This window comes from Podarcis raffonei, chromosome 3 (genome assembly GCF_027172205.1).
Source record: "Podarcis raffonei isolate rPodRaf1 chromosome 3, rPodRaf1.pri, whole genome shotgun sequence".
Taxonomy (NCBI): Eukaryota; Metazoa; Chordata; class Lepidosauria; order Squamata; family Lacertidae; genus Podarcis; species Podarcis raffonei.
This window is the reverse complement of record NC_070604.1, coordinates 45,555,556-45,567,617: the sequence shown is the minus strand read 5'-3', so window position 1 is coordinate 45,567,617 and position 12,062 is coordinate 45,555,556. Positions and strand designations below refer to the sequence as shown.

The following is a 12,062-nucleotide window of genomic DNA, read 5'->3' as shown; positions in this document are numbered from 1 at the left end:
AGTCTGTTGCAAACGTTGTAAGCGGAAAGCACATTGGTATGTGGCGAAATATGAAAGTCTTGTGTAGGTCCCCATGTGCTCAGATCACATATATGGTATACAATATTTGCATATCAAAATGAATGCATGTATTGTATGGTTATGGAGCCTGAGACTGCTGGTGATTTTCACTATTTACTCCATCCTCAACAAAGTGCTTTTTGTGTATTAAAAGAGAGACTAATGTTAGAAGGCCTGTGGATTACAAAGCTCTGTAAAGATGAGGGGTCATAATTCAATTTTAGTACAGCATTTTTGTTTCTCTTCATACTAGCATTAACTCTTTAGTAAATTTGCTGTTGCTTAATTTGGCTTGCTTTAAAATTAAATTAAACGCACTATTAATATAAAAATCAAACGCACTGTTAATAAAAATTAAACACACTATTAATATAAGGGGGAGCTAATTTAACTAATATCTTGTGTGCAAGAAGAATAGTCAGTTCTATTCTCAATTTGAAACTATATCTATCCACATTCTGCAAATAATTTTTTTTAATGCTTTGCTGTACAATACTGAAATCTTTAAATGTTTCTTTGATAATCCTTTAATCTTCCTGCCACACCAGCCTGAGTCACCACACCCTTGAGAGAACCACTGTGCTAGAATTTAGGTGGAAATCTAAGTTTAGGTAATTTTTAATTGACAAAATAGTAATATGCTAACAGCAGTAACAAAACAGAGATTGTGCTTGCAGCAAAAATTAGTTTAATTAGAAATATTCCCAACCGCTAAAATACTGTTCTTCCCCCCTAATCATACATTCAGATGGGGCAAGATTTCAAGCTTTGTAGCAAATTGGTTACAGCAACAACGAATTATTTTTACAGCTTGCTTAATCCATCTCTCATTGTTTTACTATAGAGCTTGAGCAAACATTTGGGCAAAGGTTATCTGCTCTCTTTGGACCACAGAGTGCTGTTCTTGTTTACAAGGGCTCCCTTGTTTTATGTAGCATTTTTTCTGAGTAGCTACATTCCCATCACTGTGATCCAAATGTAGTTTGCAGTGTTGTTTCAGGAAAATATATCTCATTGGGTACAAAACCTTCCATCAGATTTGTACCATAGTGTTTAAAGAGAACTGATTCATGTGCCCATTGAAAAGTAGTTCATTAGAAATGATTTTACAAGGTTGGAATTTGTTTTTTGGGGGGTTTTTTGTCAAAAGATTCAAAGATTTTCAAGGAATGAAAGCAAAAGTTATCTCCATCTTTCCTAATTCTGTTATGTTACTCTTGGTAGGTCTATAAATTTATTCCCTAACTACTGTCCTTGGGACTCTTTAGATTAAGCTGTCATCGATCTTTAGGCACTCATTTTGTACAATACTTTGACTGGGGTGGGAAACCCATAAACCTCCAGATGTTGAGTCCCATTAGCTTCCGCCAGCATGGCCAGTGCTCAGGGATGATGGGAATTGGAGTCCACCTGGATCCCCATCCATGTTCTAAGGGTCTCTGTGTTGAATTTTTGAGAGACCCACTATATTTATAAGCCAAATTCCTATATTTGTAATCTTGAGTTAAAAAAATGAGGAGAGGGTTGTATTCCTTATACTTGGTTTATTGGAGTCAGAAGGTTGTTAGAGACATGCGATATTCTAGTTCACTGCCCCCTCCCCAATTCCAAGGCAAATGGTGTTTGTAATTGTTCATGTGTATGACACAGTCTGATACCACCCTATAGTAAAGTCACATTGTGTTTTCTTTCTTTTTTAATTCATTTAGAAATGTAGCCTGTCTTGTCATGGTAATTCAGGGTGGGTTAGAAAAACACTTTAAACAAGGAAGGGTGGAATTGGCAATTTGCTTTCCTTAAATGAGCTGTAAATTAACTTTGTGCACATTTTTGTTTATTTTTGCGTGATAGCATGCCTGGCAGTAACCATCAATATAAAGGTCTGCAAGAAAAGTAGCCTTAAGTTTTTAAGAGCTTATAAGAAGCAACTCATCAAATATGGCTGCCAGTCTCTCATTTTAGTAAGGCTTGTATGGCAGTTCCAAGTCTCTCATAGTAGAATGAATAAAGGGGAAACAGGAGAAATGTTTATGTTACACTAAGTGTAAAGTACCTTTCCCTCCCATTCTTGCTTTCCACATTCTTCAGCTCTTCCTCCTAGCTTTATCCTATTTCTATGGAGGTTTGAAAAATCTTTTTCATCCCTTTTTGTTGTACTTCTAAGGCAGTTTTCTTCAACCTTGGATTCCCAGATACTGTTGGACTTCAACACCCATCATCCACAGCCAGCTTAGGCAATAATCAGGAATGATGGGAGTTGTAGTCCAACAATATCTGGGAATCCAAGGTTGAAGAATGTTGCTCTAAAGTCTCTTCTATACACAACTTGTACTGCAGTAGAATGCGGGGGGGGGGGGAGATCACTCTTTACTGAGCATCTCTTTGTTTTCAGATCTGGAGTCAGCAGGACCGTCAGTGCATCCTCAGTGCCTTAGCACAGTTACTGTTGGATAAAGAATGCACACTCCTCATTGGCCGTCAGTTTCGTCCAATCTTGCTCGATTTGATGGAAAGAAATGCAGAAATAATTAAATCCAGTGGCCAGATCAACCATGATCTTCATGAGAGACTCTGTGTAGCAATGAGCAAACTTATTGGTGATCATCCAGATGTGATGCCGTAAGTCAGTAGATGTCTGGGATTAAGTTTTGCTTTCATGGGAAATTGATTGGTGGACAAGCTGAGGGTTGGTGCACATGGTAGCCAAGCATGGTAGCCAGTTCAGGTTGGATTTACATTCATACAGTCATGAGTAGTGAGCCCAATTTCCACGATCCATATCCCTTTTTGAGGTGTGCTGCAGGAATTTGCAATTGTGCATACCTTTTGTATCACATGTCAAGGGTATCTGCTTGGCTAATTGTTTTAAACCAAGGCCTTGTATTCTATTACATGCTCAATTCAGCAATTACTGAATTACAACTAAAGCTGCTGTTAGGTGCACATTTACTTGGAAGCGAGCCATACTTTTGACTAAAAATGCATAGGATTGGACAATAAGGGTGATGAAACCCAAGCTTCAGTTTAGGAAAACAAAGATTGAATGGCAGTTAGACCTGCATCTTCTTTAACATAAAGGTGTGTGTGTGTGTGTGTGTGTGTGTGTGTGTGTGTGTGTGTGTGTGTATTTGCTTCAGTGAGAGAGTTTTAAGTGAAAGTTGCTCTTGACAGATGCCCATATTAGATTAGAAGTAAAACTTTTATCCAAGGAGTTTTGAGTAACATGCATACTGTTCCTATCTTGCTACTAGTGAGATCAGAGCTGGGTCTACATCAAGTGTCTTCAGGCTATTGTTTGAGTGTCAAGTCCAGAATACTACTTCCAACCAGCTGTCCCTACCCCACCACTCACAGAGCTGGCAGGCTGACCTTAATCTCTGATAAACTAAGGAAGTGAAAAAAGTGGTGATGAATTTCAATTTCCCCATTATTTTTATTTTTATTAAAACACAATTTGCTGAAAAGAAGACCATAACTTTTCTTAGGACTTTTTTTGGGGGGGCAATTTCTTTCCAAGTTCAGAAAAGCATAGCAGTCTTATTTGTGTCAGGACTTTAATAGGTAAGCATCTGCTTCATCAGATGAGCTGAAACCTCGCTGTTCTAGCTACATTTACATTTGCTTTCAATATCTTCATTTCATGTAGATTTGCTTTGAGATACTTTAAGGATACTTCACCAGTGTTCCAAAGACTGTTTCTGGAGAGCTCAGATACAAATATGGTTCGATATGGGCGACGACGAATGAAGTTAAGGGATCTCATGGAGGCAGCCTACAAATTCCTCCAAAAAGAGCAGGCTGTATTCAGAGAGTTATGGGACTGGAGTGTGTGTGTCCCTTTACTGAGGAGTCATGATACTTTAGTTCGATGGTAAGTTTAATTTTCGTTTAATTTTATATGTCACTTTCAGTGTGTAGTGGGGACTATTTTATTTCTTTCTTACTAATGCCTCATGGGGAAAGTAAGGTACAGCAATAAGGGCAGAGAATGACTTAGCCACATTTGAGTTGGATTTGAAACCTACAGTATGGTTACTGGACTACATTAGACCTCTTATTGACAAGAAGAGCAGTTTCTGGCAAGAGGTTGAGGCTAAAATTGCCGGAGTCAAATATGAAGAAAGATTGATTTGGTCATATTGGGTGTATTTTCTTAGAACCTACTACTACTACTTAATTTTCAGGCCCAGGGGCTGACATTAACCCCACACTAAATTGTGAGACCTACATCCAAGTTCTTTGTTTTTTGTCCTGTTCCATCACTCTTCTCTTACAAATGCAATAACCATAAGGCAGAATGAAAATGGTGGTAGTGCCATTGGTGTGGCCCACTTTAAGTTGGCACATAGACCTGTGCATCAGTGGCCAAATCATTTATTGAAGACCATTGATCAAACAGAGACCATTTGAAGGGACAGGATAGCCTTTTGTTGTTTTTCTCTGAAAGGAACCTAGTTCTATAGACTTAAGATGTAACAGTACTTGAACTACCTTTGCTTCTTAGGTATACTGCCAGTTGTCTCGCACTGGTTACGTGCATGAATGATGAGCATCGGTTATCCTTCCTGAAGAAGATATTTAATCCAGAAGAGTTAATACATTTCAGACTTAAGTAAGTTTTCCCCCAAGATGTCTTTGTGTGTGTGTTTTCAGTTAATATTTTACATGGTAGATTTGTCTCCCATTTGTTCAAAACATTGAAAGATGCACATTTTTGACTGATAGGCTATTGGAGGAATCACGGATGCAGAATGTTGAGTGTGCCCTTGTCCTGGCCAATCCAGATGCAACCTTTTGGAACAAAGAAGAGGAGTTGCGGTACACTCAGGGAGAACTTGTATCTGCTGACCTCTCTGCAAAGGTTGTAGCAGTATGTGGTGTTCTGCTCCCTAGACAACAGTTTGGACCAGGAGAAAATGTAAGTAAAGGACTGATACGTAAGTTAAATTCTTTGGCGCTGATCCTGATCTACCTTTTGCCTACCCCAGCTCTAGGAGATTTCCCTCTGAAAAGAGAGGAATCCTGGGCCTTTGTTTCCCTCAAAATTTCTTCGTAGTGCTACTTTGATGCATTTAAGCATTGATTAAAATCCTGTCCTTCGGTTTTAAGGCAAAAACAAACATGTTTTGTGTAAAAGTTTCTGCAAAATAGTATCCTTCCCTTTATAGATGGAATACACTTTAAGAGCAAGCGCCTTTGAAATCTCCAGTCCCATTCCTGATCCATGCCACTGTGTGTGTGTTTTTCTCTCCCTTTTTGATATCCACAGGCTTGGATGTTAAGTAACATAGAAATCATGGCCTCATTTATCTGTATGAAGTATGCCAGGGGAAGGGGATAAGACAGTTTTTTCTATACAGCTCTCTTTGTTACCAAACAGTCTGCTTCAGAAGGATTCTGAGTGTTGGTAAAAATCACCTTGTACCTTTCTGACCGGTGAGAATCTCTGCTAGATCCTTAGGCAGAGATATCACTGTGATCTGACAATAGTGTTTAATACTTGGAGCAAAATACCTTACTTTCTGTCACTCCAGGTATGCAGCTGGCACTCCATGTATTCTGATGATTTAACATAGGGCAATTTCATACATAGAAACATATGAAGAACACAACTTCAAACATAAGTGAAATTCTGAACATAAGTTGAATAAAATTATGCTCTAGAGACTTAATAGGAACAGCTAAAGTCATACAAGATTGGTTCTCTACAAAGTAGAAAGATTAAAAAGTGTCACTATTAGTCTTAATAATACTATAGGAAAAATGACCAACTATGAGTTTCACAAAATAGCTTGTTTACTGAAGATTCCTTAGTGTGTGTGGTGCAATTGCCTGGATTGGGCCAGGCAATTGCACCACACATATTGTATATGTATTTGAGATGAATCAGAATTTTGAGCATATGCTAAAGTAAGCTGAATCTTTGAAATAACAATAATAAAAAGAATTGACTTGTCATTAAACATGGTCATTGTCCCTCTTCTGGTTAAAACAGCAGCTTCAAAGGGGTCATTGGTCCGTATTTATCTCATCCCCCTGAAGCTGCTATTTGTTCCTGAAGGTACTATTGCAGTAAATGGCACCTGGGAGCAGGGTAAGTGGAACACTTGAGTTTGGTGGGAGGAAGAAAGTGCAAGGGTTTAAATCCCCCTTTAAAAAATGGGTGTGGAATGGGGACATGGATGTGTGTGGCTCTGGGATGCGTAAAAATGGTAGCTTAGCAAATTTGTAACTTGTATTTCATGTTTCTCCATAATACTCGCACCCAATATTATCAGTTGAAAGCATTGTCTTCTCTTGTCTCAGCAGGAGACCATCCTGAACCAATTTGTGTTGGTGAAATCTTCCTGCACAAATCTTCAAAATCTTGCTATGGCTGTAGCTTCACAAAATGCAGTGTTACTTGAAGGACCAGTAGGTTGTGGCAAAACGTATCTTGTTGAATACTTGGCAGCCGTTACGGGAAGAATAAAGCCACCTCACATTCTGAAAGTCCAGCTAGGAGATCAGACTGATAGTAAGGTAATGGAAAATGCATTTTAGTTTTCACTTGCAGTTGTTATTACAAAGTTAATTGCCTTGCAGAAACTGGCTGCGTTCAGATGTAACGATAAGCCAAAAACCATGTCTTACTATGGAATTAGCAGTGTGCACACTTCAGAAATCCCTCCTGCTGCATTCCTCCCCTAGTAAAACATGAGCAAGACTATAGATTACTGGGATGCCTAAAGCAGCCACTATTGGGGCTTTGCTTTAGGTCATGGGTTGTTTGGTGAGGGATATCTCAGTGGCTCAAACACCACAGTAATCCAAACTCATGATTTTTGCTCCTGCTCATACTATGAGAGGGCACAGCAAGAATGATTTGGCAGTGCTTGTTCCCACTGAGCTTATCGTAGCTGCTGAAGCTATATCTGGCAATATTTATATTTGGTAGCATACCTAGTATGGAAGAAAGCAAATAGAAATAGATACAAACCTCAGAAACCTTATTGTTCGGTAAATATTTGAAGACACTTTGTAAAGTTATATGGACATTATTTAAAAATCTTGCTTGCTTTTTCTTCTTTGTAGACCTTACTGGGCATGTATCGTTGTACAGATGCACCAGGGGAGTTTGTGTGGCAACCTGGGACCCTGACCCAAGCAGTCAGCAAAGGGCACTGGATACTCTTGGAGGATATTGATTATGCTCCTCTGGATGTGGTATGTAGCTGTGCTTTCTAGAGGTAGTCCATAAATGCCTTGGGTGAGGCACAGGTATCTTTTTTGGAAGTCATGTATTTTGTAACCAAAGCAAAGGAAACTTAAGGGCACTGGATAAAAGAAAGCAAAAGTTCTCCCCAAAAAGTTATCATGGTTCTCAATTCCCAGTATATTTTCTTCTTCGTGGGCAGTGATTTTGGGGACACTTGTTACAAACTACTGAATGGACCCTGTCTGTATCTGCTATTCACTGGTTCTCTTATACACCCACCTCCCACAATCTAGAACTGGAATGTATATGTAAAAGGCTGCTTATTGGGAATGAGATTTCTAACATTTCTTGTAACATATTTGGTCACCAGCAGAGGTGAAACACATTGTTTCATGCACTGTCTGCTGTTAAGTCTTTTTGGTTGTTGTCATTGATATAAGGTGGGGCATCAAGATAGCCTCATGCATGAGAACATGGCATTACAATGAAGCTTCCTTAGATTTTTTTTCTTTTCTACTGCTATAGCATTCTATGCATACTATGTATGGCCTGCCCCAAAGCAATTTTGGGAAGGCTTCAATGCGTTAAGGTGAGATTCTTCTTGTGGTGCTCTACATCCTGGTCATTGAAATTGTATTCTGTGGTTTTTTTCTGTTTCTTAGATTTCTGTATTGATTCCTCTTCTGGAAAACGGAGAACTGTTGATTCCTGGGCGAAGTGACTGTATAAAAGTAGCTCCTGGGTTCCATCTTTTTGCAACGAGAAGGTAGACTGTGTAGCTTCGTTAACACAAGGAAAACTCTTAGCACATGAATCTGCTAAAAATCTGCTAATATAGACAATAGTCATATATATAGGAATGGGGGGGGGAATCCAGTATTTAAATTGTGTGCATATATAAAGGTGACATGATTTTTTAATTATAAGTATGTGTGCACTCCTTTGCTATTTCTTTTGTAATTTTCCATACTAAGAAATAGAAAATTATCTCCTGGAAAATGATAGTTAGGAGCATGAGATTATTTTGAAACCTAATACAACTCTTTCCCCTGGAATATAAGTGAAAACTAAGCTTGATAAGAGGAATTACCAAGCAGCCATAGGGAAGCCATCATCACTTGGCCTTAATCTGTAATATGCAGATAATATTGTCCTGTCTTTACACTTATTGACATTATACATGTATGAAGTGCTTTGCACGTAGAACGTGCTTGTTGTCGTTTTGCTTAGCCTGCGGGATACAGCTGCCCTATAAGCAATTACTTAGCATTTCATTATTTAAAGACCGTAAAGTGGAAGAATGACAATTGGACAATTGTAGATGGTGAATTCATGTTTCTTGTATTGATGATGTTGGGACTTTGACTCCCTTATCTGGTTGTAGATCTGCAGTGAATGAGCCTTACAGAACCCTTGAACTTACTCTGTTCTGCACTATAATACTTCTAATGCTTCAATTAACTTGTTCTTTGATTTTTAATCTAGACTCTTCAGTTATGGTGGTGGTTGGTACAAACAGCAAAACAGCCATGCTGCTCTTCTAGATAAATACTGGACAAAAATTAAGCTGAATAATATGCCTAAAGCTGAACTCAGAGAGGTAAATGGTATCAGAAAGAGAACTCTTACTTTGTGAACTGATGTCAAAGAGTTTTCATTTAAAAACAAGTGAAAGTAGTCCTAATTTTTGTAGAAGAGGTTGAAACTGTGTCCATTCCCTTTTCCCCACGTGGCTGTGAGGAGACGTTTAGAAGCATCTGTGTTTGGTTAACCATAGTTTCTTGTGTTGTCCGAGCCAAAAAACTGGGAGGGAGTTAGTCTCATTTACATCTCACCAAACCATAGTTTAGCATGATGTCCAAACACAATCCTTGACATGAAAGAAGTTTGTATCCATTCCATAATGGAATGCTTGCTGCTTTGTGCTTCTGCAAGAGAAACAGATTGACGTTGCTGGATTGACTTAACCCGACTGTCCAGCTATAACTTCATATGAAATCATCTTAAATTGTTATTGCCATTTCCTCAGCGTAGTATAGCCTGCAGGTTTCCCATATGCATCTTGTTGGCCACAGTGAGAACAAAAAACCTGGACTAGATGGGCCATTTGCCCAGTCCACCGAGTTCATCTTACTGACTGACATTTCTATCTAGCAAATAAAGCCTAAGATAATTTAAGAGCATTACTGTATTTTACAGTGTAATTGTCATGCAAAGAAATTTTCCTTTAAGAGAATTTCAAAGTAAAATTTGATGGTAGGCACTACCCCATGGGACCAGTCCAGGCAATTGTGCAGACTGTAAATGTATCAAATCTCTGGATTTTAAGACCATTGTCTGTCTAGACAAAACTCAATGAGTTATATAATCCTTGGAATACTGTAAAATATTTACTTTAGTTAATGTTATTTTGTTTTTCAGATTCTGCAGAGGAGGTATCCTAAACTTGCTGTCGTAATTGATCGCTTGTTAGAGATTTATGTTGAGCTTACTGGTGATAAACATCTATTGCAAAGCCATATCACAGACGATGAGAACATAATGGAAGACACATCACACTTAACCGAAAACAAAAAAAGCCTGAGCTTAGAAGGCAGAGAGTTATCTCTGAGGTATTTTAATATGCAATTAAGCTGATGGATATTTGAGTTTGGGGGAGGCAAATTATCTTTGGACTACTGCTCTCTAGTGTGTTGGAGGCCATTTGCTCTGTTCTTAATTGAAATTCCTAGTGAGAAGGCATTAATTGAATGAAAATGTGGTGAGCTGGCGCTTAAAAAAAATAGCCATGCAATTAATGAAGCGAGACTAGCACTTTTAGCAGTGTGCAGCTGAGGAAAGTTAAATGAAGGACTACTGTTGAGCTGCTTCACATCACTTATTTTCTTGTGTTAGGGACTTGCTGAATTGGTGCAACAGGATCGCTTACAACTTTGATAGTTCTTCTTCCTCTACTGCACTGAATATTTTTCATGAGGTACGTGTCAAACTGTTCCTTGTTTTTTAGAGTGATGTTGACCTATTCCTTAAAATGTAAAAACCAGGTTGCATTTGGAATATGAACAGGGGGCTGGTTCTGGTGTTGGAAATTTTCCTTGAGGGTCGATCTAACTAGACCTGCTGCTTCACAATGGGGGATTCACAGGAATGGTTGCATAAATCACACTAGGAAGAGGCAGCTGTCGTTGGGGACATGCCAGGTCCCACAGCTGTTACACCAGGAATTCCATTATGAAGAGAGCTGAAATGTCTGAATTGGCTTGTCCTCTTGTTTTCCTTGTGGAGACATACTAGCGATACATTGCATGAAGCTCAGTTGTATATTTTGACTACAGTGAACTCAAGTATGGAAGAAAAGTAGAACCTCTGATTAAATATTAAATTAGCTTGGATTCTCTCTCTCTCTCTCTCTCTCTCTGTGTGTGTGTGTGTGTGTGTCTCCCTCCTGCCACTCTACTTTGACAGGCGTTGGATTGTTTCACAGCTATGCTGTCCAAGCAAGGAAGTAGACTGAAGATGGCAGAAATCATTGGAAGCCAACTGAACATTTCCAAGCATAAGGTAGACATAAGGAAGAGTTCGCACACATAGTGCATTGTGTAATAAATACCCCTTTTGTCAAGGAGGAAAAAAATAGTTTCATGTCTCCTTCACTGCCAAGAAATAATTAAATGATCTAACTGGATAGTGTCCACTCTTGTTTTTCTTCTGAAAGAAGAGAGCCACATGTAACATGGCTGAAATTGGGTGTAGGGATCATGCACATGCACATCGCCACTGGCCTGATTTGAGGCAGCAGCTTCCCTCCTGCTGCAACCATAGGCTTCACTAGGAGGCACCCAACCCTTTGGAGGGGAAAAGTGGCTGCAGGGAGGAGGAGTGAAAGAGAAAGTTTGGTTGCATGAGCTGACTTCTGTTCATGTAACAACTGAATACAGCCCAAAGGCCTTGTTCTCACATCACCATAGTTAATAGTTCACTGTAACCATGGTGATCTTGGTCATTTGAATCCTGTCCACTCACACTTGGAGGAAGCAAGTGTTACATTCAAATGAGGGATCATAGTTTGTTTTGTTCCCGGCAAATTACTGTAGCTAAGGTTGTTCTTGATTTGCTGATCATGGTTTGAAGCAAAGCAAATCATGGCCTCTGGTTTGGACATAATGCTAAGTGGGGACTGTGGTCTGTCTGCTCCCTGCTATCATTGGGGGGGGGGGACATACAACCCAGAAAGGCACATTCACAATAAACTATTTACTGTGCCTTACTGTGATGTGCAAACTGGACTTGTGTCTTAACTTTCAGTTGTACAGTGGTACCTCGGGTTACATAGACTTCAGGTTACAGACTCCGCTAACCCAGAAATAGTACCTCGGGTTAAGAACTTTGCTTCAGGATGAGAACAGAAATCGTACTCAGGCGGCGCGGCAGCAGCAGGAGGCCCCATTAGCTAAAGTGGTGCTTCAGGATAAGAACAGTTTCAGGTTAAGAACAGACCTCCGGAACGAATTAAGTACTTAACCCGAGGTACCACTGTACTGCACAACTGCATATGGCAAAGGACTACATCATGTGTTTCTTTTTAGTAAGCTGAGTTCAGTATGTATGCTCTTTATTTATTTACTCTAGACTGAATACTACTGTCAACTTTACAAACCAGAAATTTTAATAAAGGAGCAAGAGGTCTCTGTGGGAAGAGTCCAGCTCTTACGGAAGCAAATTCATGCGCTTCTTGTGCAAAGGTATTGATGCGTTTGTTTGTTTGTTTGTTTGTTTGTTTGTATATATTTTAAAATTACTAAGC

General features: G+C 39.2%; 1 protein-coding gene across 1 annotated transcript in view; it reads left to right on the top strand.

Moving 5' to 3' along the window:
* The window catches only part of MDN1 (midasin AAA ATPase 1), a 90,267-nt gene that overhangs the window by 1,324 nt on the left and 76,881 nt on the right, over positions 1-12,062 (top strand). Inside the window, exons 2-13 of the mRNA XM_053381483.1 lie at positions 2,453-2,679; positions 3,707-3,931; positions 4,565-4,672; positions 4,786-4,978; positions 6,367-6,582; positions 7,135-7,266; positions 7,921-8,024; positions 8,744-8,858; positions 9,680-9,870; positions 10,154-10,235; positions 10,724-10,819; positions 11,888-12,000. Of these exons, the coding sequence (XP_053237458.1) occupies positions 2,453-2,679; positions 3,707-3,931; positions 4,565-4,672; positions 4,786-4,978; positions 6,367-6,582; positions 7,135-7,266; positions 7,921-8,024; positions 8,744-8,858; positions 9,680-9,870; positions 10,154-10,235; positions 10,724-10,819; positions 11,888-12,000 (1,802 nt within the window). The remainder of the gene's footprint in view (positions 1-2,452; positions 2,680-3,706; positions 3,932-4,564; positions 4,673-4,785; positions 4,979-6,366; positions 6,583-7,134; positions 7,267-7,920; positions 8,025-8,743; positions 8,859-9,679; positions 9,871-10,153; positions 10,236-10,723; positions 10,820-11,887; positions 12,001-12,062) is intronic.